This window comes from Lynx rufus, unplaced genomic scaffold, assembly GCF_022079265.1.
Source record: "Lynx rufus isolate CCGP_SWC_20201006 ecotype Redwood Valley unplaced genomic scaffold, mLynRuf1.p SCAF_9, whole genome shotgun sequence".
Lineage (NCBI taxonomy): Eukaryota > Metazoa > Chordata > Mammalia > Carnivora > Felidae > Lynx > Lynx rufus.
Window position 1 is genome coordinate 71,162,103 of NW_025814897.1, and position 27,341 is coordinate 71,189,443.

Consider the following 27,341-nt stretch of genomic DNA (forward strand, 5'->3'; position numbering starts at 1 on the left):
TCTTATGCTTTGGCTCTCTCCCACTCTAACCTTTTCTTTTTTTCCTTCCCCTCCCCCATGGGTTTCTGTTAAGTTTCTCAGGATCCACATACGAGTGAAACCATATGGTATCTGTCTTTCTCTGTATGGCTTATTTCACTTAGCATAACACTTTCCAGTTCCATCCATGTTGCTACAAAGGGCCATATTTCATTCTTTCTCATTGCCACATAGTACTCCATTGTGTATATAAACCACAATTTCTTTATCCATTCATCAGTTGATGGACATTTAGGCTCTTTCCATAATTTGGCTATTGTTGAGAGTGCTGCTATAAACATTGGGGTACAAGTGCCCCTATGCATCAGTACTCCTGTATCCCTTGGGTAAATTCCTAGCAGTGCTGCTGCTGGGTCATAGGGTAGGTCTATTTTTAATTTTTTGAGGAACCTCCACACTGTTTTCCAGAGTGGCTGCACCAGTTTGCATTCCCACCAACAGTGCAAGAGGGTTCCCGTTTCTCCACATCCTCTCCAGCATCTATAGTCTCCTGATTTGTTCACTTTGGCCACTCTGACTGGCGTAAGCCTGAGCACCTAATTGAGTATATTAATTACTGGGAAGACATTTATAGAATTCTATTAAATTCTTCAATATTTGCTTTTTTAGCATGTCATTACTTTACAGACTAATCACTTGCAATTGAAGGTTAGATGGAAGCTCTTTGGTCACACAGTTAAATAAATTTTGAAATATGGAAATTTCCTTTGCACTGGCATTCAGATCTGAAAAAGTGCTGCTGAAACTTTAGTGTGAGCTCACGAAACATGTGCTGGAAAGATGTGTGGGAACGGAGGGCTTATTTCTCATTTGAACTTTTGACGGCACAACCAGTATATAAAGTGGCTTAATATTACAATTGCCTCTTGAACAACACAGATTTGAACTGTGCAGGTCCACTTACATGCAGATTTTTTATAGTACAGTACTGTGAATGTATTTTCTCTTATGTTTTTTAAAAATTTAAATTCTAGTCAATTTCGCCTCAGTATGCTTCCCACATAAGCACTGTTTGGCCTTTCAATTTTAGGTTAAACTCATTAAGAATGATCTGCTGTAAAAGTTAATGTCCAGGGGCACCTGGGTGGCTCCGTCGGTTAAGGGTCCCACTTCGGCTCAGGTCATGATCTCACAGTTCATGGGTTCGAGCTCCACGTCGGATTCTGTGCTGACAGCTCAGAGCCTGGAGCCTGCTTCGGATTCTCTGTCCCCCTCTCTCTCTGCCCTTCCCCCACTCACATTCTGTCTCTTTCCTCTTTCTCTCTCAAAAATAAACATTAAAAAAAAAAAAAAAAGCTAACGCCCAAAGCCATTCAGTATGTAATAACAATGGTTAAGGATGGTTGCTTTCACTCAGAAAAAATTGAATTTTGGTCCCAAGCTAAAAAAATTTGCAATAAAACGTTATCACTGCTAAGTCATTGAACCGTGGCTTGGGAGAGCAAGTCAGGATATTCTGCCTCTATTTCTGACAAAAATTCTCAAAACTAATGATGGTTAAGTCCATGAGAATAAGTGAAGTTCAGTGCTGACCTCACCAGTTCTGTAACACATGACAGATTCAAGTATTTTGTGCAAAGTACCTGCTGATGAATCATAACTTGTCCACGCCTTGTTCTGTCCCACATCTACCTTTACTGTCAGTGATAACACATCTTAGCTGATTCCATCTCAAGTTGTACTGAAATAGTGTTTTCTCATCTTCTTTGAAAATATCCTCTTCTGTAGTTGTTTAATGGAGACTGTTCACAGAGGCTAAATTTTCAGTCAAACTTGGTGCTGACTTCTTGAATAAACAGCAACTCAACAGTATGGGTAACATCTGTTTACTCATCAAGAACCAAGGAAAATCACTCAAAATCATCTGCATTGTTTTTAATTGACTATCAACATTGCTCCAATGTCCTTAACTCTGAGCAACTGTTCTCAATGAAAGACTGTTAGTCTTAAGCAAGTTTATTTTCTGGACACATTTCTTTGGCTGCTTCATTTAAACACAACTAATTCACAAGTAGCAAATGACTTTTCCTGCCTGGATAACAAACGAGCCACTCAGAAACTTTGGTTGCAGCTTCATTTTCATTTCTTGGGAGGAAATTGTGAGCATGATAGATATCATTAAAAAATACCTAATTTTCCTGACCACTGCTTTCCTGTGTGAGGGATACTGTGACAAGTGCTCAGTCTGATAATGCCAGAACATTCTGCATTATTTTGGCAGAGCTACAGTGTTAGTCTATAATAATTTATTATTAATGTTTTGCCACCTAATTTGGTTAAAATAATCCACACTCCACTATGCCCTAAAAGCATGACATTCAAAATTCACTTTTCTCTCTCTTCTTGTTTTTGTTTGATGAGTATACACTGGTAAAAAAATAAATTTTTTCAACCATTTAAAAATGTAAAAACCATTCTTAGCTTGTAGGGCCATACAAAACAGATGATGGGCCACATTTTGACTGTAGGGTGTAATTTGCTGACTCTGCTGACTCTTGATCCAATGTATTGATTTAAAACAAATACATCTTATTAGTTCTGTTTCTTTATTGTCTAACTCATTAATTCCTGGATGTCAGGAATTTATAATTCTTTTCTTATGTTTTCCTTTGGTTATTTTTCTAATTAAAAAAAACCTATATTTAATTCATTTTCGACATTTCATTTTTCATTGAAGTATTTAGGGCTATGACTTTTCTTCTGAGGACTACTCTAGCTATATTCCATAGATGTAAATATTCAGAGTTTTTATTGTTTTCTAGAAATTCTGCAATTTTGGTTTGTAGTTCCCCTTTGCCCAAAGATTATTTTTGATTTTTTAAAAAATTCCACAACATAAGGACAATTTCATTTTCTGGTTTCATTATTTTGTTATGAATACCCAATCATTGTATTTTTAGAGAATGAAATCTGTATTATTTATACTTCTGGAATTTATCAAAGTTCACTTTTCATCCACTGATATGGTCAATTTTCATGAATACTAGAAAGATGGCATATTCTATTATCAGGTATAGAATTTGATGTATATTTGTCAGATCTACCTGACTGATCATGTAGTATGGGTCTTTGTTATCTTCATTTGTTTTGTGTTTTGTTGTTTTTGGTTTTTTGGTCCACTCAATTTGTCTTAGGCCGACGGAAGTGAATTCATTCGTCTCCTAGTATTAAGGTACTTCTACATATTTCTCCGTGTATCTCTTGTCATTTTTGCTTTATGAAAGATGCCATTATTAGGTGCAATATTTATTCATAACTATCATAACTTCCTTGAGAATTAGTCTTCAGGATTATAAAATGAATTTCTTTGTCTTGCTTATGCTTTCTGCCTTGAATTCTACCTTGTTTCACTAAGATCATGAATTCTGCTTTCTTTTTATTTCCATTTGCCTGGTATGCATTGCCCAACCTTTTATTTTTGACCTTAATCTGTTTTAGATGTCTCTTGTGTATAGCATATACCTAATATAGCATTAGGTTTTGTCTAGGATCCAATCTGAACACCTTTTTATTTTAATAAGTGAGATAAAAGCCTCTTTACATTTCCTTAGTGTGACTGTATGTAGAGACTTAGTTTAGTTCTCTCATATTATTTGCTCTTTACTAAAAAATTAATTTTAGTTCTGACACTTTTTGTGTTTTTGATTTGGTGGTTTTCTTTATACTTCTACCTTTTTTTAAAAAAAATTTTTTTTTCAACGTTTATTTATTTTTGGGACAGAGAGAGACAGAGCATGAACGGGGGAGGGGCAGAGAGAGAGGGAGACACAGAATCGGAAACAGGCTCCAGGCTCCGAGCCATCAGCCCAGAGCCTGACGCGGGGCTCGAACTCACAGACCGCGAGATCGTGACCTGGCTGAAGTCGGACGCTTAACCGACTGTGCCACCCAAGCGCCCCAATACTTCTACCTTTATGTAGCATTTTTGCACCTTATTTCTTTGGACAGTATCTGCTTCTCCTTTATGTATAGCATTAGCTTGTATCTCTTCTTCCTCCATATCTCCCACTACCCAATTTTAGGCAATATTACTATCCTTTACTTTTGGACTTTTAGGTATACTTAAAATTCTACTACTTGATTTGTCCGTTTTAAATTATGTCCTTTGATTCTTATTATATAGGGAGCTTATTCTACATTCTACCTTCTCTCCTTTTACTTATTTTTGTTAGATACATTGTTTCTACACAGAGTATAAAATGTTTAGGTATTATTCTGTCACACTTATTCCACCTTTGTAATGCTAGCCCTTTTGCTGACATTTCCCCCTAATTACTTGGTTGACTGAAACTTGCCCTCACACCTGATTAATAGTTTTAGTTGATGTAGAACTTTAGGTTCAAAATCAGACCAAACTAGGGGGCTGCCAATCTAGGGCACCAATCCCTATGTAGGAACACCATCATCTCCCAGGCACAGTACTCAATTTGTTTAGACTTTTCTTTCAGCACTGGGAACAAGTTCTACAGCTGCACAAACAGGAAGAGAAAGTGGGGTGAGAACAGGGCATAAGCTTGATTTCTTTCCACTCTTGTTGTCCTCATGAGCTCCTCTCCTTATCTGATTTTCTCCTTAGCTGTCCTTTGAAGAATGAGCTCCCACCTCTACCTCAGCCTTTGACTATGCGTGGCCTTGTCTGTAGTGCTTTCAGTATTGTTCCACTTGCCTTCTATCTTCTAGAACTTCAAAGTATATAATTCACTAATATGGTCCTCCATCCCCATTCTCAATGCCTTTATCCCTTTTTCTATCCTTAGAGTTATTTCAGTGGTATTTGAGGAGAAGAATGCTCAGTTGCCATTTTGAATTGGAAGTTAGATTTCCAACATTCTAGGTAGGAGCTCACCACTGATTGATCAGAGAAGGCATTTCCACTGCAGAAGATCCATAGTCTATTACTACATGGTTTCCCAAAATAAATATTTTCCATTATGGACTACTAATTCATGTTAATTTATAGTTTTCAAAAACGGCAGCATTTTATTTTTTACCACAGTTAATTGGCTCCAAATAGTCAAGAGTTGACAGTATATTGAAAAACAACCTTATAAACTGTAAAGCACAGTATAAATCATTAGGAGTAAAAAGCATAGGGATGAAGGACATGTGTCTGCTATGAACTACAGGAATCCTTTTCCCTCTGAACTCCTATTTCTTTGGCTATAAAATGAGCACAATGAGATGAAAGCTCTTTTACATTTAACAAGCTATAAATCTACATTTTTAAATGATTTTGTCAAGTTCGCACTGACCTCAGTAAGAAAAAATGTAACATAAGAAATGGGTACAAAGTAAAGAAAATAAATAGTATGTTCTTCATTCTCTGTAGGTTTAGTGGTAGCATTCAGGAGCAAAAAAAAGCCTCCTTAATTTTGATTACAATCCATTCCAGTTCAGTAAATTTCTTTGCTAAGACCACCAACCCTCCAGAATCTCCAGTCTCAGAAGTTCACCTCAGGCATTCAGAGGAGATATGACAGTAAGCAGGAGGCCCAGGGATGAGAGATTTGCTCATCAAAGGAAGAGAAAGATCAAAAAGCAACTTGAATGAACACATTTGTCTAGAGGCAGGGAGGCAGGTAGGATACCTGCTGGGCCTAGCAAGTGGTCAGCGGGCAGTGAAGTGGACATTGTAATTGGTCTGCTAGTCAGGAGTTCCTCTTCTCTTCATAATTCTCCTTATTTCTGTTTAGGTAACTATACTTCCCCAGGGTAGCACATGTACTTTGGGAGAAGCCAACTTCATCACGGGCTCTAGAAGTCAGGCCTAAGTGAACCATAATCCCACTCAAAAGACAGAGTTTTAAAAGATGGGCATGTAACTTAGGACCAATGGGACACAAAGAACAGTTCTGGGGGAATATCTGAAAAGTTCCCATGTCTCTACAAGGAGGAGAACAAAGCACATGTACTTCCACGAGTCTGCCTTAAGATAAAGCTGATGCCATCTGGGAAGCCAAATCGAGGGATGTGAGCAAGCAGATCTTTGTAGTATGGAGCATGTAGGACATACTCACCCTAAAACTGCCATACTACCTCCAAATGTCCCATTGAAGTGTATCTACCCAGGACTTTTTCCCTCCTGCAACCAGAAACATCTTAATAAGCCAGAAAGGCAAAGACTCCTGATTCATCACACTTGGAAATATTCAACAGATGAAGTTACTAAGGTTAAATTCATATTCTCTCTTTTTTTTCTTTTAAGTAGGCTCCACGCCCAGCACAGAGCAATGTAGGGCTCAGTCTCACGACCCTGAGATCAATACCTGAGCTGAGATCAGGAGTCAGACGCTTAACCAACTGAGCCACTGAGGCACCCCTAAATTCATATTCTTAACAGAAGTCATTGTTGTATATATACAAACAAGGCTGCAAGTACTCATGAGCCAAGTTATACGAGCAGAAACCCTTGATGTATAATCTTGGAAGAAATCTTGTTAAAAAACTATATACGGGTAGATACATAGAGCAGTTTGATCAGGACAGTCACAGTTCACACATTTTCCTGGCATCATTATTAACAGAAGCCCATCACTCTGAAGTGTCCCAATGTATACATTTACCCTGACTCTAAAGCATGTTTTTTTTTTGGATTTATATAGTATTATCTTCAGGAAAATACAATAATCCAAGGAAATGACTAGAGACCTCTACAAGTAAAATGATTCAATCTTTAGGACCTGTGCCTGGTTTAGGAAAAGAGTGGTACTAGGAAAAATGTCTGTGCCTGTGAAGAATTAATAATCACTTTCTGGGGGTCATTTTTATTGTAATTACATTATTGCAATTTCCTTCTATGGAACTGAGGCTATGAGGATGAATACTCAGGGGTCACAGGGACCCTCATTTATAAGGAGATGACACAATTCTTATGAAGGTATAGTAGGGAGCAAGACTTGAAAGCATTGGCAGGTTCTAAAATATTTAGATATTTCTTCTATTATCTGCCACCATGTCTAAAATACCTCTGTACTCCAAACTCCTTTATTCGGGTTCTAATTTCTCCTTCAGTCCTCTATTAAACTGGACGCATACCACACTACCCATTAATGATGATACCTGATCAGAAGGGGGCTGGTACTGGCATTTGGAAACAGGGACCCCAGGACCAGAGCAAGATGGAATTAAGAAAGGATGAGAAGTACGTGGTGTTCAACAAGAGGCTGAAAAGTCAGGCTCTGCTTAGGGCATCCACGGCCCTTCTTACTTAAGCAACACCTGTCATTTGCACCTTTGTTTTCCTCCACAGATAATTCTGCCTTAGAAGTCATAAAAGCTTAAAAAAAACATAACTAATGCTTATTATTGGTTTAGTACTGTTTTCAAAGACACACCTGTGTTCATTTGGCTTTATGATGCTGTGATTTTTGTCCAAACGCGCACACTGATTAGATAAACAAGGTTCAGAGGTAAAAGGCAACCAGATAGCCTTTTCCCAGAAAACATCCACGCACTTTCAGCGCCTTTCTGCACAGATGAGGTAGGGCTGGGGTTGCAATGTCATGCCTAATCTGGGCTTCAGATCTGGAACCAGTTCATGTGGAAAATGCAGGTGAAACCTCTGAAGCAATGTTGTAAAAAACAGGAACATTTCCATCCGAGCCAGCTGTTCTCCAAGACAGTGTCTTCTCCCTAAAAGAAAACAAAACAAAGCAAAACAAAACAACAAAACATATTTTTTTAAAACTCCACAATATTGGGGTGCCTGGGTGGCTCAGTTGGTTAAGTGTCCCACTTCAGCTCAGTGAGTTCGAGCCCCTCGCCGGGCTCTGTGCTGACAGCTCGGAGCCTGGAGCCTGCTTCAGATTCTGTGTCTCCGTCTATCTCTGCCCCTCCCCTGCTCATGTTCTCTCTCTCTCGCTCTCTCTCAAAAATAAATAAACATTAAAAAAAATCCACAATATTTACCAAAATTTGTATCTAATATGTGGGTACCGTTAAGGAAATCTGGAATTTAAAGAAAGTTATGTTTATTAAAAAGAATAAAAATTGGCACTTCAGTTCTCAGAGCCCATTTCTTTACCTTCTTTTGTCAGATCATGGACTTCTGTAAGCTTATGAATCCCCTTCCACACTTCCCTTTCATGTTGCAACACAGCCCAAGATACACCATGAAAGACTGAATTTGAGGTATGACATTTTGTTCTCTAGATCCAGGAGAAACTCATTTCATTTCAAATGACTGAATGCTGACCCTTCCCCAATTAAAGGAAGAGTTTTCAGTCCATTTTCCATGGATCTTGTGATCTGTGTATTTTTTCACAGCAGAAGCCGTATTTTTGGAGATGAGGTATAATAAACTAGGAGCCAAGAGAGCTGTGTTTTCATTTTACTTCAAATTATGGTGTCATTTCTTCCCCTGGGTCTCAGTTTCTCAAGCTACCTGTTACGGACTTCTAGCTCTGTAAGTTTTGCTTACAAGCCAAAATCCACAAGCAAAAAAGTTTCAGAAGAAGCCAGAGCTTCTCAACAGTTTCTTTCTAGTTACAAAATTAAGCGTTGAGTAGAAACAGGTGTAAATGACTTCTAATTAAACCATTCTCTCCTGTAAGAATTAATGCTGTGTTGGGGTGCCTGGGTGGCGCAGTCGGTTAAGCGTCCGACTTCAGCCAGGTCACGATCTCGCGGTCCGGGAGTTCGAGCCCCGCGTCAGGCTCTGGGCTGATGGCTCGGAGCCTGGAGCCTGTTTCCGATTCTGTGTCTCCCTCTCTCTCTGCCCCTCCCCCGTTCATGCTCTGTCTCTCTCTGTCCCAAAAATAAATAAATGTTGAAAAAAAAAAATTAAAAAAAAAATAAAAAAGAAAAAAAAAAGAATTAATGCTGTGTTTCTGGTGTTGGAATCTTTAATTCTACAATGGAATGCTTCAGATTAAGATGTCATACATGAGCAACCGTCATTACACTCTGTCCTGAAGTTATGCCCCAGTGAAAGTTCTCTTACCCAAGGAAAAAGGAACCAAAGCTTCTTTCTTGGCAAAATAGCCACTGCTGTCCAGAAAACGCTCAGGATAGAATATTTCTGGGTTTCTCCAGTACTTTTCATCAAAGTGTACAGAATAAAGATTGGTAATTACTGTCGTGCCTTTAGGAATGGAATAACCGCGTACGACTGCATCTTCAGAGGTTGCGTGGAAAATCCCTAATGGCACTATATTACAGAATCTTAAAACTTCATGCAAAACTGCCTCGGTATAAGGCATTTTGCATTTGTCATCCCAAGAAGGCTTCCCAGTGGGTCCCATAATTAAATCGATCTCTTTCTGAACTTGTCCTGTCAGAGGAAAAGTGTTCAAGTTATTATGCAATTCTTAGAATTATAGCCAAAGTAATTTCTCTTTGGGACATAACAAAGGATAACCTATAATAAGTCAACAGGGTATGGGGACAACCAGGTTCAGATTTTTCATCATCTGGGAGTTCTATTTGACTATATGCCATATATTGTGTGCTACCAGAAACCAATGCTCTGAGTAACTTTGTTGTGAAAAACACACTGAAAGTAATAAAAAATTAACAATCGAAAGTAAGACAAATAAAAATTAAACAACCCTACAATTGGAATAACATCACTCTCAGCCAGGGAAATAGTGAAACATAAAATCTGACTTGAAGAAACTGGCGTTCAGGTCCCAGCTCTGCCACTTCTAGTGGCTGAACTTGGGCAAGGCAGCCATTTAGACTTTTCCCTCATTTACAAAATAGGTGTAATAAGACCTATCTGAGGTTTTTACATGACTTGGGAGAACAGATGTGTGAAACTCTTTACAACTATTAAATATTTTTCTTCTCGGCTAGTACAGGAGAAATTCCCAAATAAAATGCTTTGTACACAGCCAAAGACTCTAAGACATGTGTGAGTACTAAATGTAAGGACAGCCCTATATGGTCAACAGAATCCTCACCTTGAATGTTAGGATAAAGGGCCATGAAAAGAATTGCCCACCGTAGTACATTGGTTGTAGTTTCGGTTCCAGCAATGATGAGTTCACCCACGGAAAAAATAAGATTTTCTCTGGAGAAAGTAGATGATGGGTCATTTTTACTTTGATCCATCTCATCCAAATAAGCATCAACGAAATGCTGAGGTAACTGAGGCTTTCTGTTGATGGAAGCTTTTTCAATAAGCCTGGAGAGAAAATCATAGACCACAGCTGCATTTCTAAATAGCTGTTGATGTTTTCCAAAAGGTAAGATGCCAATCCATGGAAAGGCATTATACAGGAAGACGGAGGCACTGGCAGCCAGTTCCACATTTTCACTGAATAACTCAATCATGTGCTGAAAATCAGTGTCTTCATAAGTGAATCGTTCTCCAAAAATGATCAGATTGGTTATGTTTGAAACAGCATTTGTTATTAATTGTTTCAAGTCAAAAGGTCTACCTTTGTATGTTTCAATAACATCAATAAAAAATTTGGTTTCTTCTAAGATTTTAGATTCAAAAGACTTTTGACCATATCCAAAATAGCGAAAGCTATTTACAGCTAATCTTCTGTGATCAATCCATCCTCGACCATATCTGGAATTAAGTAAGCCTGAAAAAAACAAAAGTATTAAAAAATTTGATCATCCCAACATTCCTGTATCTAACACCTGAAAACGCTATGGAGTAAAAAAGGGTGGTCAGTCATTCTTCTCCAATTCTCTTTCTATAAACCTAGTGGTTTTAAGCCCTGTTCTCTGCTACTCATTAGCCACAGAATACTGTCAACAGATAAAGCTTGTCTACTTTTTATCTGGGGACAGGCAGAAAAGACCTGTAATTCTCCCACCACATGAAACTGGACAGTCTTATGTAATTCATCCTGGGTGAACTAGACCTGTATTCTCTAACTATTACTATACCCCTCATCTATAAACGACAAATGACTGCATGTTCCATGGGCAAAATTTTATCTTGGACTAAACAAACAGCTGAAAATCATCCTTCAAGGATTAGGAATCTTCTGCATTAAGAGTCTAGGTTTTAGAATACAGACATCCTCCTGTTAAAAGCATATGTTACACAAGGTAACTCTTGAAGAGGCCAAGGAAAGCTGAATGAGGCATCAATGTGGTGGAAATACTCAAGCCTAAAGGAGGATACCAAGAACTGAATGTTTGTGTCCCCACAGAATCCATATGTTGAAGCCTAACCCCCAGTGTGATGGTATTAGGAGGTTGGGCCTTTGGGGAGCTGATGAGGTCATGAGGGTGGAGCCTCATGAACTGGATTAGTGCCCTTACAAGAAACACAAGAAGAGATGATTGTTCTCAGCTATGCGAGAATACAGGGAGAAGGCATCTGTCTACAAGTCAGGAAGCAGGCTCTTCCCAGACACCAGATCTCCTGGCACCTTGATCTTGGATTTCCCAGCCTCCAGACCTGTGAGAATAAATGTTTGTTGTTTATGATACTAAGTCTATATGGTGTTTTTATTAAAGCAGCCCAAATGAAGACAGAGGGACAGAGGGCAAACATGAAACTCAAACTTCCAATGTTGATATTGCTTGCCTCAAAATTTCAGTCTTCACAGTATAATCTGCTCTTCTCATGTCGCTACTAGGGAATATATTCCCTTTAACTTAACTATCAAGATGCACCCCTACATTTACTGTAGTATTTACAATAGCCAAGATATGGAAGTAACCCACGTGTCCACTGATGGATGAATGGATAAAGAAGATGTGGTATATATACAAGGGAATATAATCAAGCATAAAAAAAAAAAGAATGAAATCTTGCCATTTGCAACATGGATGGATCTAGAGGGTATTATGAAAGTAAAATAAGTCAGTCTGAGAAAGACAAATACCATATGATTTCACTCATATGTAGAATTTAAGAAACAAAACAAAGAAAAAAGAGACAAACAATAAAACAGACTCTAAAATATGGAGAACAAACTGGTGGATGCCAGAGGGGAGGTGGGTGGGAGGGATGGGTGAAATAGGTGAAGGGGATTAAGAGTACACTTATGATGATGAGCACTGAGTAATGTACAGAATTGTTGAATCACTATATTGTACACCTGAAACTAATATAACACTGTAGTTACAAAATAACTGTAGTTAATTATACTTGAATTTAAAAGGTGATTTGCAAAAAGTTAAAAAAAAATAAGTTGCCTATCAAGAGGAAAACATCTTTAGCATATACATTTATGTAACATGTGTTTTATTTAAAATTTCATTCATAACTGGTACATACATGTACCTAATACAAAAAATGTCACATTCTCCTGTACAGGAGGTACCTATGAAATTTATATTTCAGCAACAGTTTTTGAATTTGGAGCTTATAATAACATTAACCGTACATAAGGGGTCTGAAGTGCTATGTAATAATCTTATGTTCCCATAGTTGTCTTTTCTATGTTTCCAGATGACTATTCATTCAACAAATACTCATTCAACATGTATTTATAGAGACCTACTGTGTTCCAGGCAGTGTGCTAGGTAACAGACCTAGCAGTAAATGGAAGAGGCAGAGATCCCTACTCCTCTGGACCTTACATACTAGTGAGGAGAGGCAAACAAACAAATTATACAGCAAAGATGGAGACACAGGGTGGTCAGGGAAAGCCTCACTGAGAAAGTGACATAAGTAAAGATATAGGACACGAGAGAGTGAGCCAAGCAGATATCCAGGGAAAGATCACTGCTCTAGAGGGAACAGCTAGTGCAAAGGCACTGGGATGAGAGCAAGCCCTAGAGAGATGTATGCATATGGGACACATGTACAAGAAGGTTCAGAGGAGCCTTGTTATAACTCTACACTGGCCAAGCATAGGCTGAGCCCACCTACCAGGCAACTTTCACTCAAAGAGTGGGCTAATGGTGGCTCTCATTTCCCAGTTTCAAATTCAGTGCATATGTATCTTAAAATAACACATAATTTTCTACTTCTGTTTGTCTTCCTGTTTTTTGGAAACATCAAGTTGAATGCTTATTTTAACTTTCTTTATAATAAAAACAGTCCAAACTATAAATCTATAGCTTTGAAAAATATATAGTATTATACTTCATCCCAAATACTGCTCTGCTAACATCATCTTTCATTTTCACAATTTCCTTAAAGGTCTCCTATTATAATTGTGGTATAATTTCTTCTTTGACCTAATTATTATTGAGAAGAGTATTTAAGAGGCTGGAAATTTGTGTTTTATTTATTTTATTGCTTTCAAATATCATTATACTCTGGCCTGAGAATTTGTCCTTTACAACTGGTATTTTCTTTGCATTAGTTTTTTTGTTTTGTGATTTAATATATGGTTAATTTTTATTTTCTTTTCAATGTCTTTATTTTTAGTCTATGTAAGCAAAATATTGTTACATTTTTCTTTGAAATTAAGTGTGAAGCTCTCATTAAACTAGAGAATATTGGACACCATTATTGTATAACTCTTAGACTATTAAGTATTAAAACCACTGTATCTGACTTCAACATTCTAGTTTAGGCTTTCTGCTCACCAATCTATTAACTTTCAGCCTTTCTCTCTTGTTGAATATGGAATCACCCAACACTGATCAACACTAAATCAAACAGAAGCTAGTCCTTTACATAAATCCCACAATTCTTCATTTACGTGTCATTAACTACATATGTAGTTAAGAAAGGCTGCTTCATATTCTACAAGCAAAATGACAGTAAAAATGTCATCAAGTATTCAAGACAGGCTTTAAAAAATACTTTTGATTTAAGTATGCATGCACATATGTGTATTCCTAACATGTTTCACAAAACTTGAAGCTATTATTAAATGTTAATTCTTTAAAACATTATTTATAATATTACAGACTGGATTACTACAATAGAATTAGCATGAATTGGTCTAAAATATGGCTGTCAGACCGGAAAGGTCTTCAAATACGAAGTTCTATAACCTAAATTAATTGATTATTTCCTGTTTTTCAGTACAACAGAATCCAAACTCTATGTACTAAATTTACATAGAATAAGGAATGTAATTTAAAATAGTAAATCACTAAATAACGGAAAATACACATACCTCCCATTTTTGTCATCTTCATGAATAAAGGAAGGCATGGTCTGTCTGCAAAAATCTCACTTTGATGAACAAGGCATTCTTTTACTACATCATAGCCATTTAAAACCACAGTTGATATTCCTCCAAGATCTAAACTGAAGATCTTTAAGAAGAAGAGAACAACAACATGTAAATGGCAAAATGCATGACCAATATAACCATGGAAATCCACATGTGCTAAGTCCAGCTCTCCCAGCATTTGTTACTTCCCTGAAAACGGAAGGATATTTTACTCAACTGACAATGGTTTGAATGCCTTCTCTCTACAAGGCGTATCAAACACTATGATTTCATTACCGAGTCAGTGCCTGGAGACATAATCTTATAAATGGTGTAATGAAAAGAGTACTGGGCTCCTGAAGCCTGGGTTCTAGTTTAAGCTTTGTCATTAAACAAATGTAGGACCCTGGGCAGAACGCTTAACCTTTTTGGGCTTCAGGGTTGCCCGAGAAAACATGATACTTGATTTAGATGCTCTTTTAAGATTCATTCCAACTTAATACATTCAATGATATCTAGGGATCTCTTTTTATTTCCAAGATAAATGAGGAAGCAACACCATCTACATATTATTTATTACTCCAAGCTTAGGTAGGGGACGGGATTACTTGAGAGATAACTTTGAAATATGAACATATTATAACTGGGCTCATTTGTATTTGGGTCCCTGAATTCCATGAAGTCAACAAGGAGGGCCTCTCAGGGAATGTGACCTTAGAGAAAAGGTCTTTACCACATAGGCACAGGTGGATGCCGCTCAGCTAAGGGGAAGGCAAGACAGAATATCCATCCTTTCCTTGCTGGAGTTCCTCAGGTGCTTCACCTCAGGTTCATGTACAATGAAACACCTCTGTAGTCTAGCTAGTCCACAATAAGAGACTAGTCCAGCAAGGGAGCAATGCTACTTTATCAGTGGGGTGCAAAGATTGCTTATCTTCATCCTCTCAGGGCTTGGCTGAGAGCATTTTAGAACCAAAATACTTAGTCAAGCCTCATCTCTGTGCAAATAAGTACAGCAGATTTAACCATGGTTCACACGACTTCGTAAAAAACAAAACAAACAAACAAACAAACAAACAAACAAAAACCCAGGAGGTTTAGCAGAGAACATACGTTCAGCGGAAGTAATTACTGGGAAAAAAAAAAGTGATGAAACCTCCAAATAATCTCCAAATTGTAACAGAAGCAACCAACTGAGCAACAGAATCTTTGGCACAGGATAGGTTCTGCCAACTGAGCAGCAGGAACACCAGAACCCTGGGGAAGTAGCATGGACTGTGTGTGACAAGCAGTGGTATCAGTCAAAAGTGGCAGTGTGAGAGTTTCAGCGCAAAGGGAACGGCTACCAGCTGAGCAAAAGGTGGGACTCTTTCGGCTCCCAAAGCAGTAATGGAATGATCTTGAAGTCATTTCCCAGCAGTGTAATTTTAACAGCTATAAAGGAAAAAACACCTCCTGTGTGCCTCCTCTATTCCCAATACTCTCCTATAACACTGTGACAACCAGACGTGAGGGTTTTCCACACCTCAGCAATTCTGGGACACCAGCCGAGTGTCCTAGAATTTGACCCAATTCTGACACTATCCACCTGGAGATAGTGACAGATTCCACAAGTTAAGGGCTCAGTCCCACAAGACTACTGCCCGTCTCCACTTCAGCTGCCCATCCCAAGTCCTGTGCTTCTGACCAAAAGGCTATTAAGTCAGAGGCTCCCACGACCTCCTCCTTGGGTTTGATTAATATGCTAGAGTGGCTCACAGAACTCAGGAAAATATTTTACTTACTAGATGAATGGTTTATTATAGAAGGACATAACTCGGCCTATTATAGAAGGACATAACAGCCACGTGGAAGACACACATAGGGCAAGGTATGGGGTAAGGGGAGTGGAGCTTCCATGCTCTCCCCAGGCATGCTATCCATCTTCTGCTCACCTCCACCTGTTCACCAACATGGAAGCACTCTGAACCCTGTAATTCAGGCGTTTTTATGGAGGCCTTATTACCTAGACGCGATTAACATGGGCTATTGGTGATGGAATCAACTTCTAGGCCCTCTGCCTTCCCCAGAGGTAGTGGAGGCCTGACTGAAAGTTCCAACCCTCTAATCAGGCTTGTTTTCTCCTGGTAATAAACTCCCATTTTAGGGTCTTTCCAAAAAATTACTTCATTAGCATAAACTCCCATGTGGTTGAAAGGGGCTTGTTAAGAATAACAAAAGACACCTTAATCACTTAGGAAATTCCAAGGACTTTAGGAAGTATATTCCAGGAAAGGGACAAAGACCAAATATATATTTCTTATTATAAATCACAGTATCACAGCATGAAAGAATGGCATTAGAAAATAGGAAAAAAAGCAGACTGGTATTTCACAGGATGGTAGAAAACCCTGGGATTGAAAAGTGTCTTAACAGGGAGGGAGAACAAACATAAGGGTCATAGTGCAGGGTACAGCTATCTATCAGGTGTGGACACTATGGATTATAAAAACCAAGGAGGAGCCATGGCTTGAGAAGACTGTTACAAAATCCACTTTTCCTCAAAAATGTGGTCCCATATTTGAGGGTAAAACTGGGGAATTTGTTATTTGAACTGTTATTTGAACTATTCTGTTATATGCTGTTTTCAAGGATTTTTGATAAAGGTTTGTGAAACACTTTCCTTCTCATCTAGAAGTTAGTCTATGAACTTTAAGTTTCTTCCCTTTCCTACAAACCGCTCTGCCCACAATTTTTCACTGTCTCAGTTAATGACCACTCCATCCACCCTTCTAGCTCTTCAGGACCCAAACTGCCCGTGAGCTGCCCAGGTAGACTCTTATTTTTCTTTCCAGCCCCACATCACTTCTTAGTAGCCATGTTGTTTTTTATTTTCAGAATGTAAACAGTGTATGATAATTTCTTACCCTTCCATCACTGACACTCTAAGCCATCTTCATTTTCTCCCTATGTTATCATAACAGCCTCTCAACTTGTCTCATAATAGGTGATTCTTGACATGGCATACTCCCACTTCATGGCCTTTGTAGGTGTTCTCTTGGCCTGGAATGTTCTTTCCCTGATTATTCTTATAGTTTAAGCTTTTGCTCAAAGGCCTTCTTTTTTGCAGTGAGGCCTGCTCTAACCCAGTTAAAATTTCATCCCTTAGCATTCTTCCTCTCTCTTGCCTTAATTTAGTTTATTTCATACTCTGTACTCCAGCATATTATTTACTTCACTTATTGTATTTATATTGCCCATCTCCCCCCCTCCGCTCAGCCCCCAGGAGAATGTAAGCTACACTAGGGCAGGGATTTTTAACAGTTGTGTTTGCACTCTCAACAATAGCCAAATTATGGAAAGAGCCTAAATGTCCATCAACTGATGAATGGATAAAGAAATTGTGGTTTATATACACAATGGAGTACTACGTGGCAACGAGAAAGAATGAAGTATGGCCCTTTGTAGCAACGTAGATGGAACTAGAGAGTGTTATGCTAAGTGAAATAAGCCATACAGAGAAAGACAGATACCATATGTTTTCACTCATATGTGGATCCTGAGAAACTTAACAGAAGACTGGGGGGAAGGGAAGGGGGGGGAAAGTTACAGAGAGGGAAGGAGGCAAACCATAAGGGACTCTAAAATACTGAGAACAACCTGAGGGTTGATGGAGGACTGGGGGAGAGGGGAAAGTGGGTGATGGGCATTGAGGAGGGCATCTGTTGGGATGAGCACTGGGTGTTGTATGGAAACCAATTTGACAATAAATTTCATATATTGAAAAAAAATTTTTAAAAAAATTTCATAACCACCCTATGGGTGACACAATTAAGTTGCACATCATTTTCATTTCAAAGTATAAATTTTCAAATAAATATTTAAAACTAAAAAAAATTTTTTTTAATTAAAATTAAAATTAAAAAAAAAAAACAGTTGTGTTTGCTACTATTATCTTCACCCCAGGACAGTACAGAGCAGATGCTGACAATTGTTAAATATATGTTGAATTAATGACTGGCGGTAGAGACATACATTTATGCACACTTATACAATATCATGGGTGAAGGACTAGGAGGAGAGGTATGTGAAAGTGTCATGATGAAACATGATTGCCACACACTTTTCCACATCTGCTTGGGTTGTCTTCTCATTTGAGATGCCTCCCATCACTGCCATACTGTTCAAACCATACCAAGTCGTTAGGGAACACACCCACTGAAGCCTTTCTTGGTGCACTCTCCCTCTTTCTCCTCTGAACCACCACAGCACAAGCTGAGATACCTCCGTGGCACTTACTTAATAGTACCTTGAACCAGAAACCTGGAATGTTCTTGTCTCCTGATTGCCTCCTAAATTATAAACTCCACAGAATCAGGGATTTCATCTTTCATCTTCTGAACCTTCCAAAGAATCTCACACAGTGCCTTGCATGAAAGTCTCAATAAATGCTTTCTGTGTAAATATGTCAATAAGCTGCCAAATCTACTTGTCTTAAAGTAAGGGATTGTTTTATGGTCCTTACATTCATTACTTGAAAATAATCTGTAAAAAATACTTTTACTACCTTTGCTAGCTAAGAAATGCTTCTCAAAATTTGGATTAAGAGTAAAGTCACTGCAGAAGCTTACACATTCAGAGTGAATCTCCAAGGAAATGATACTTCTTGATGTGGTATATTTCCATTTAAAATTACCTTTAAAATGAATGTATGAGACCCCAGTACTGGTTATTTTCCCTTCAAGATTTATAAAAAAAGAACTGAATTCACAGATTACATAAAAGTAAGTGTCACTTGAGGAGACTGTCATTTCTCACATGCAGTTTTCAAGTCCAGGCTTTTTCTGTGAGCACACATCTCCAAATTAAGAAGAGAGTGGAAAAATAAGATTCTATTTACAAATAAGCCCTATAAACAACTTGCACAGCCTCTCAGAAGTGTAAGAGATAATAGTCTCCTCCTACTTTCAAAAAAGGTACAGTATTTAACAACTTGTACTAATGGTAAGACTTCATCAGAATTGCAAAATACCAGTAATGCAATGAGAGACCTTTAGGGTGTTTCACAACTAAGATCAAATATTGCCAGGGAGGATCCAAGACAAAGATATAGGAAGACCTGGAACTCCCCTCCTCCAAAACCACAGCAAATCTACACATATTTATAAAGCAATTCCTCCTGAAGAACTGAGTAGCTTTTTCTTTTTTTTAATTTTAGTGAGAATGAGAGAGAGAGAGAGAGAGAGCGTGCACATGGGAGAGAGGGGCAGAAGGAGAGAGAAAGAGAGAAAATCTCAAGCAGGCTCCATGCTCAGTGCAGAGACCGATATAGGGCTCAATCCCATAACCCTAGGATCATGACCTGAGCTGAAATCAAGAGCTGGATGCCCAACCAACTGAGCTACCCAGGCGCCACCCCCACCCCCCATCCCAAAACAGCTTCTATACAACAAAAGACGACCACATAAAGAATGACAAGAGAGATGGAGACACAATAACAAAGGGAATCCCCACCCCCAATGCTGTGAATTTTGGTGGGGAGGGACAGCACTAAGGGGCTGAGAGCAGACTTGCCTGTCTGGGGCACAGACAAAAAAAAAAACAACAACCCATGGTTTAAAAGGGCAACTAGAATATAAATAAACTAGCCCTATAACCCTGCCAAATGACAGGGGAGCTGCTGGAAATCTGCCCAATCAGGAATGGCAAGTGCCATGGTTTACATTTCTTCTCCACCTTGACAGCATAGAAAGGAGCAGGGGCTGGGCACCATAGCCAGCCTGCAGCCTCAGTGAGCACTGGGCCCCTAGCCCACACCAGCCCAAGCCATCCCAATAAGGAGGCCCCAGCACAGCACACACCAAGATACCCCTAGTCAGCTGTCTCACCAATGTGACAGGTGCAAAGCACCCTGGAATACTCCAGGCCCACACCACTTCAGCTCCAGATGACTTGCCAGGGTACCCCTGATGCAGAGGGCCCAAGGACCTCCTTGTGCATGTCTGCCTTGGCTCTAGCCACCCTGCCAGGGCACCCCCTGCTCACAGGGCCCTGGGATCCCCCTGGGACACCCATCCATCCCTGCTTTCACCTACTTCACCTTCAGCTGTCCTGCCAGGGTGCTCTCTGTGTGGAGAGCCCCAGGAGCCCATCGGCTTACAACCTCTTCAGTTCCAGCTGTCCTGCCAGGGAGCCCTCTGTGTGAAGACCCCCTGGACTATTCAGGCCCACGCCTACTGCAGCTCCAGTCATTCCAGCAGAGTGCCCAGGACCTCCAGCCCACACCAGCCACAGCTCCAGCCATCCAGCCAAAATCACCAGGCACGACCACTCCACCCATGTTTAGGAGCAGTATCTATTCATTTAATTCATAAAAACAAATGCAGAAAGTCAAGCAAAATGAAACGACAGGAGAGTATGATCCAAATGAAAGAATAAGACAAAATGTGAGAAAAAGAACTAAATGAAATGGAGATAACCAATCTATCTGTTCAAAGTAGGTTTGACTTCTGAGGAAGATGGTGGAATAGGAGGATCCTAAACACAAATACATGGAGGTTAAATAACATGCTACCAAACAATAAATGGGTCAACCAAGAAATCAAAGAGGAAATAAAAAAAATACATAGAGACCAATGAAAATGAAAACACAATGGGCCAAAATCTTTGGAATGCAGTAAAAGCTGTTCTAAGAGTGAAGATTATAGTAGTATAGGCCTACTCAAGAAGCAAGACAAATCTCAAATAAAAAACCTAATCTTACACCAAAATGAGCTGGAAAAATAAGTAATAAAAACCAAAACCAGTAGAAGGAAGTAAATAATAAAGATCAGAGCAGAAAAAAGTGAAACAGAAACTTAAAAAAAACAGAACAGATCAATGAACAAAAGCTGGTTCTTTGAGAAGATCAATAAAACTGATAAGCCTTTAGCCAGACTCATGAAGAAAAAAAGATGACCCAAATAAACAAAATCAGTAATGAAAGAGGAAAGTAACAACTAACTTCAAAGAAACACAAAGGATTATGAGACTCCTATGAAAAATTATATGTCAAATTGGACGACCTAAAGGAAAAAGATTTCTAGAAGCATATAATCTTCCAAAACAAAAAGAAAATCTGAATAGACTGATTTTGACTAATAATAGACTAATAATGACACTGAATGACTAATCAAAAAACTCCCAACAAACAAGTTAGGACCTGATGGCATCACAAGTGAATTCTACCAAATACTTAAATAAGAGTTAACACTTATTCTCCTCAAACTGTTCCAAAAAGAAGAGGAGAGAAAACTTCCAAATACATTCTACAAGGTCAACATTACCCTGATAGTAACACAAAGCACTACAAACACACACACACACAAACACTCACACAAACCCCCAAACTACAGGCGAATATCCTCGATGAACACAGAACCAAATATCTTCAACAAAATATTAGTAAACCAAATTTAAAAATTAATTAAAATGATCAAGTGGAATTTATTCTGGGGATGCGAGGCTGTTTCAATACTCGAAACTCAATCAATGCGATACACCACATTAACAAAATAAAGGATAAAAATGAGATGATCATCTCAGCAGATGCAGAAAAAGCATCTGAAAAAACTCAACATCTGTTCATAATGAAAACTCTCAACTAGAGGGAACATATATCAATATAATAGAGTCCATATATAACAAACCCACAGCTAACATCATACACAATGGTGAAAAATTAAGAGTTTTTTCCCTAAGATCAGGAACAAGACAAGGATGTCCACTGTCACCACTTTTATTCAACATAATACTGGGGTCCTATCCAGAATAATCAAACAAGAAAAATAATAAAAGTTACCAAAATTGAGAGGAAAAAGTAAAACTATTTGTTGATGACATGATACTATACATAGAAAATCTAAAGACCCCACCAAAACACTATTAGAAGTAATAGATGCATAAGTAAAGCTGTAGGATACAAAATCAATATACAGAAATCTGTTGCATTGCTATACATAATAATGAAGTAACAGGAAAAGAAATTAATAAAACAATTCCATTTATAATAGCACCCAAAATAAAATACCTAGGAGGTGAAAAACTTGTACTCTGAAATCTATAAAACACTTATAAAAAAAACTGAAGATGACACAAACAAATGAAAAGATATTCCATGCTAATGGACTGGAAGAACCAATACTGTTTAAATGTCCATACCATCCAAAGCAATCTAAAGATTTAATGCAATCCCTATCAAAATACCAACAGCATTTTTCACAGAACTAGAAATACTAGAAAAAATAATCCTAAAATTTGTAAGGGACTATAGAAGACCCCAAATAGGCAAAGCAATCTTGAAAAACAAAAACAAAGTTGGAGGTATCACAATCCCAGATTTCAAGATATACTACAAAGATATAATGATCAAAATACTATGATCCTGCAAAAAAACCCAGACACACAGATTAATGGAACAGTAAAGAGAGCCTAGAAATAAACCCATTAATATAAAATTAATCTACAACAAAGGAGGCAAGCACATTCAATGGGAAAAAAGACAAACGGTGTTGGGAAAACCGGACCAATACATGCAAAGAATGAAACTGGACCACTTTCTCACACCATGTACAAAAATAAACTCAAACTAGATTAAAGGCCTGAATGTGAGTCCTACAATCATAAAAATCCTAGAAGAGAACATAGGGAGTATTCACTTGGTTATTTCCCTTAGCAATTTATTTATAGATATGTTCCTCAGGCAAGGGAAACAAAAGCAAAAATAAACTATTGGGATTACATCAAAAAATAAAAACTTGTAAATAGCAAAGGAAACCATTAAAAAAAAAGAAAACTGAAAAGGCAACCTACTGAATGGGAGAAGGTATCTGCAAATTGTATATCCCATAAGGGTTTGCTATCCAAAACAGATAAAGAAATTATACAACTCAACACCAGTAAAACAAATAATCCAATTAAAAATGGGCAGAGGACTCAAATAGGCATTTTTCCACATAAGACACACATGTCATAAGACACATGAAAAGATGCTCAACATCACTAATCATCAGGAAAATGGCATATCAAAACCACAATGAGATATCACCTTATACCTATCAGAATGGCTAGTATCAAAAAGACAAGAAATAACAAATATTGGTAAGGACGTGGAGAAAAAGGAACCCCTGTACACTGTTAGTGGGAATGTAAATTGGTGCAGCTACTGTGGAAAACAGTATGAAGGTTCCTCAAAAAATCGGAATTAGAAATAGCATGCAATTCAGTAATTCCACTATTGGGTATTTGTCCAAAGAAATTGAAAACACTGTTTCAAAAAGATATATGCACTGCTATGTTCATGACAGCAGTATTTACGATGGCCAAGATACGGAAGCAACCTAAATGTCCATCAATATATGAAAGTATCAATACGTGATATAATGTACACATTATTATTACTCAACCATAAGAAAGATGAGATCTTGCCATCTGGGACAACATGAATGGACACAGAGGCTATTATGCTAAGAAAGACATACGATTTTGCTGACATGTAGAATCTAAAAACAAAGACAAAAGCAGGAACAGACCCATAAATACATAGAACTGGTGGTTGCCAGAGGGGAGGGGATGAGGGGATGGACAAAATGCGTGAAGGTGAGTGAGAGGTACAAGCTGCCAGTTATGGAATGAGTAAGTCATGAGAATAAAAGGTACAGCATAGGGAATATGGTACTAGAATAGCAATGCATGGTAACAGATGGTAGTCACATTGTGGTGAGACTAGCAGAGGGCACAGAATTGCTAAATCACTACACTTTATGCCTAAAATTTAACATTGTGTGTCAACTACAATTAAAAAAAAAAGGATCAGGGGCACCTGGGTGGCTCAGTCAGTTAAGCGTCTGACTCTTGGTTTCAGCTCAGGTCATGATCTCACAGTTCTGTGAGGTGGAGCCGAGTCAGGCTCTGTGCTGACAGTACGGAGCCTGCTTGGGATTCTCTGTCCCCCACCTCTCTGCCCCTCCCCCACTCGCACTGTCTCTGTCTCTCTCAAAACAAATAAATAAACTTAAAAAAAAAGGATCAAATGTTGTTATAGCTGAAAGAATTAGTATGTTAGGTGTGGTTTTCAATATGTTAGGTAGTTTTCAACTTAAGTGTAAGGGCAGAGTCAGGCAAACAGTTATCTACTCTTCAATGCATACATCCTTTTCATTTTTTCTCCTCTCTTTCTCTGTTCTTCCTGTACTTAATAGCACTACTTGATTTTACCACCTCCAGTAAATTGCCCTCTTTGTAAAGAACCATGGTCACCTCAAACAGTCGTAACAGCAATAAAACGAATTACTCATGCCAAATTCTTAAATCCACTGAACCAGATCTACTTATCCCAAAATGAAGTCTTGTATAATTTGTAATCTATTTTGATAGGAAACTCAGGTTACCCCCTTCTGGAAAAGAATGTTCATTGTAAATACAATGATCCTATCAGTTCAAATATTTATATATGAAAAACAACTTCCTATTCTGCAAGACAGTGTTTCACATAATTAGCTTAAATATACTTTTTATGTTGTAGACCTAATAAATTGTTCTGCAATTTATAACCAAGAACATTTGAGAAGCAGTTAACTGTTTCTAGTCATTATTCTCATTACACAAGAGGAAAAATTAACATTCAGAGAGGAAAAAGTCCAGTTTTATCTGACAAAAGAGGACACAACTGCTAGGCTCATGCCTCCTTTCACATCTTATGATTTCTCTAGAATAGGGGTGCCTGGCTGGCTCAGTTGGTTGAGTGTCTGACTCTTGGTTTTGGTTCAGATCATGATCTCAATGGTCTCTGCACTGACAGTGTGGAGTGTGCTTGGGATTCTTTCCTTCTCTCTAAATAAATAGTTAAAAAAAAAAAAAGAATTCATGATGCTTTGTACCCACATACCAGAGCTCATATACACTCAGTGGAAATCACAGAAATACACTCAACTCCTGGAGAACCGGAAGGCTGACAAAAAAAATGTAAGAACTACATACATCTGCTTTACCTAAGTCCACTTACCCTTTAACAACGTTAACGGTTACCGAGGTACCAAAATCCAGGGTAATTCTTGTAAACACTGGTTCAGATAAGGTTTTAAGTCCCAACCTGAAATACCACAATTGCCAAACAGCAATGCTCTACTTTTCCTTCTAAGCATTCACAATTTGTGGTCGATATCTAGATTTGCTCTCTCAGTGGGCTCGAACTCCCTGAAATCGGGCCGTGTCTGCCTTCCTCACCACATCTCCAGCACCTGGCACACAGCCTAGCTTCCTGCTGCATAGTAATGGATGGATTCGAAACATAACAGGTGAGCTCAGCCAGGGCCGATGCTCTGGAAACTTCTGTCTCCTTCTGGGGTCAGGACACCTTTCCAATCACAAGCTTGATTCCCAGCCTTGTCCCCTGCATGGAGGGGCCTAGCTGCTGTCTGCAAGTCACTCAGCATTTCTGTGCCAAACTTTCCTTCTCTAGACAGTGGGAGACACTGTAAGTGGTTAGTGGGAGAGGCCGGAAGTTGGCCCTGCGGTGGGTCGTGAGTTTACCAGAGGGCACCTCCCTCAGTGTTTTCTAAGAAGATGCTCCTGGCTGGTCAGGGCGACACTGCTCTGCGCTGTAGGCCTCCGCATCGATTTTTAGTCATAAATTCATTCGCTTTCACAATGAATTTTCGAGAGCGCATCTTGGCCAAGGGCCTTCACCTGCGCTTTCTTACAGCCCCCCCCCCCCCCCCAGCAGACGCCTAGACCAGGCATCCTCGGATGCAAACATTCAGGAACTTCCTATTAAAAACATTAACCAGGACCTACACTTCGAAAGCCTCATTTTCGCAAGAATCCGTGGGTAGAACCGAATACACGCCTAACTCCCGCGAGAGAAGAGAAGAGAGAAGAGAGAAGAGAGAAGAGAGAAGAGAAGAGAAGAGAAGAGAAGAGAAGAGAAGAGAAGAGAAGAGAAGAGAAGAGAAGAGAAGAGAAGAAAAAGAGAAGAGGCCGGAGCTCCACCGCGCAGGCGTGGGAGCACGACCTCCGCGCCCTTGCTGGGGGCCTGGCCCAGCTGGATTCCGCTGGGCTTTGGAAGGGTGGGGACTCTGGCTGGGCGGGGTTTCCCTTCAAGTCACTTGCACATAGGGTTGGGGACGACAGCTCGGGCCCGGGAGCCGCCGTCAGGTCCACCCCGGAGGTAGACCCGGGCCCTCCCTGCCCGTAGCCCATCGGGCTGTACCTCGCCGTACACCTGGCTCTGCTTTCTCATGTAGACGTGGGGCAGCTCGCCTGAGGCGGCCAGCGAGTAGATGTTGCCGATAAATGGCAGCCCCGACGGCCCGGGAGGGAAGCCAGTGGGCCGCCTCTGCTTCAGCAGCTGGCGGATCCCAAACGCGAAGAACAGCAAAAAGAGCACGCCTCCGAGCGCCGCCACGCACGCCTCGGCACCCGGAGGGCCCCACATTGCCCGGGCCGGGGGCTGGGGCTACGAACCCCCACCGCCGTGGAGTGGGGTCGCCCTTCTGCCCCGCCGTGCTCCTATTGGCCGGACATCCCGAGGTCCCGCCCCCGTTCCCTGGCCATTGGCTGGCTGAGCGTAGAGTCCTCTGGCCGCTCCCGACATTGACTCCCAGCTCTGTACCGCTCAGAGTCTACTGTGCAGAGGCGGCTGCGAGCCTTTGGATCTGGGCGTGGCTCTTAGGCGATCTCCTGAAGGCCTTTTCCAGGGTGTTGACCCCAGGGCAGGGCGAAGGAGACAGCCTTCCCCACTGGGCTGCTGCCAGCCCTTTCTGAGGGAGTCTTTTTAGGAATTATTAAATAAGGAACTTTTGAACAAACTATTTAAGAGTGACAAAATTTCAAAGATTATCCGAATTCAGTTTTGAGCTAAACCTGATAATCTTAAAAATTTCCACTTGAGAACTGCCTCATCAACATACAAAGACAATAATCTGCCCTGTTTTACTCATTTGTCCCTTGGTCATTATGAGGCATTTTTGTGTGTGTGATCTAAGGATTGTGATTACGGAATATGTAGGTAACCTGAATTAATCATGTATTTTTTCACCCCTTTCTGGTCTTCCCAAACTGGTTACTTCTTGGCAGAGGACTCATTAGGCTGCAGTTGCCCATGGATGGTACTTAGTCTTCAAGCTTTCTAGATTAGCTAAATTTAAGCAACTGATTGCTTATTTGTTAATTCCCATTTGGTATGTTTCTACTCCTGCTTTCTATTGAGCAGTTTCTTGCAACATAGGACCTACCCAGGCATGGGACTCTTCTAAC

At 39.5% G+C, this 27,341-nt stretch overlaps 1 protein-coding gene across 2 annotated transcripts; it reads right to left on the reverse strand.

Moving 5' to 3' along the window:
* Positions 1-6,932: 6,932 nt before the first annotated feature.
* LOC124506182 (vitamin D 25-hydroxylase) lies at positions 6,933-26,520 on the reverse strand. Of its 2 annotated transcripts, XM_047072199.1 has the most exons (5): positions 26,296-26,520; positions 14,031-14,172; positions 9,942-10,574; positions 8,981-9,310; positions 6,933-7,671 (listed from the first exon to the last, which is right to left on the reverse strand). In XM_047072199.1, the coding sequence occupies exons 1-5, from the start codon at positions 26,518-26,520 to the stop codon at positions 7,496-7,498; spliced, it is 1,506 nt and encodes a 501-aa protein (XP_046928155.1). In that variant the 3' UTR covers positions 6,933-7,495. The 2 variants fall into 2 exon arrangements, with proteins under 2 accessions (XP_046928155.1, XP_046928156.1); XM_047072200.1 differs by lacking the exons at positions 9,942-10,574; positions 26,296-26,520 and having other exon boundaries at positions 14,031-14,052.
* Between the last annotated feature and the right edge of the window lie 821 nt (positions 26,521-27,341).

Coding starts and splice junctions, on each gene's coding strand:
- LOC124506182 (XM_047072199.1), bottom strand. CDS start 26,520: ATGTGGGGCCCTCCGGGTGCCGAGGCGTGCGTGGCGGCGCTCGGAGGC. Junction 14,173..26,295: donor AGAGCCAGGTGTACGGCGAG/GTACAGCCCGAT, acceptor TTCTTCTTAAAG/ATCTTCAGTTTAGATCTTGG. Junction 7,672..8,980: donor TTTGGTTCCTTTTTCCTTGG/GTAAGAGAACTT, acceptor GTTTTCTTTTAG/GGAGAAGACACTGTCTTGGA.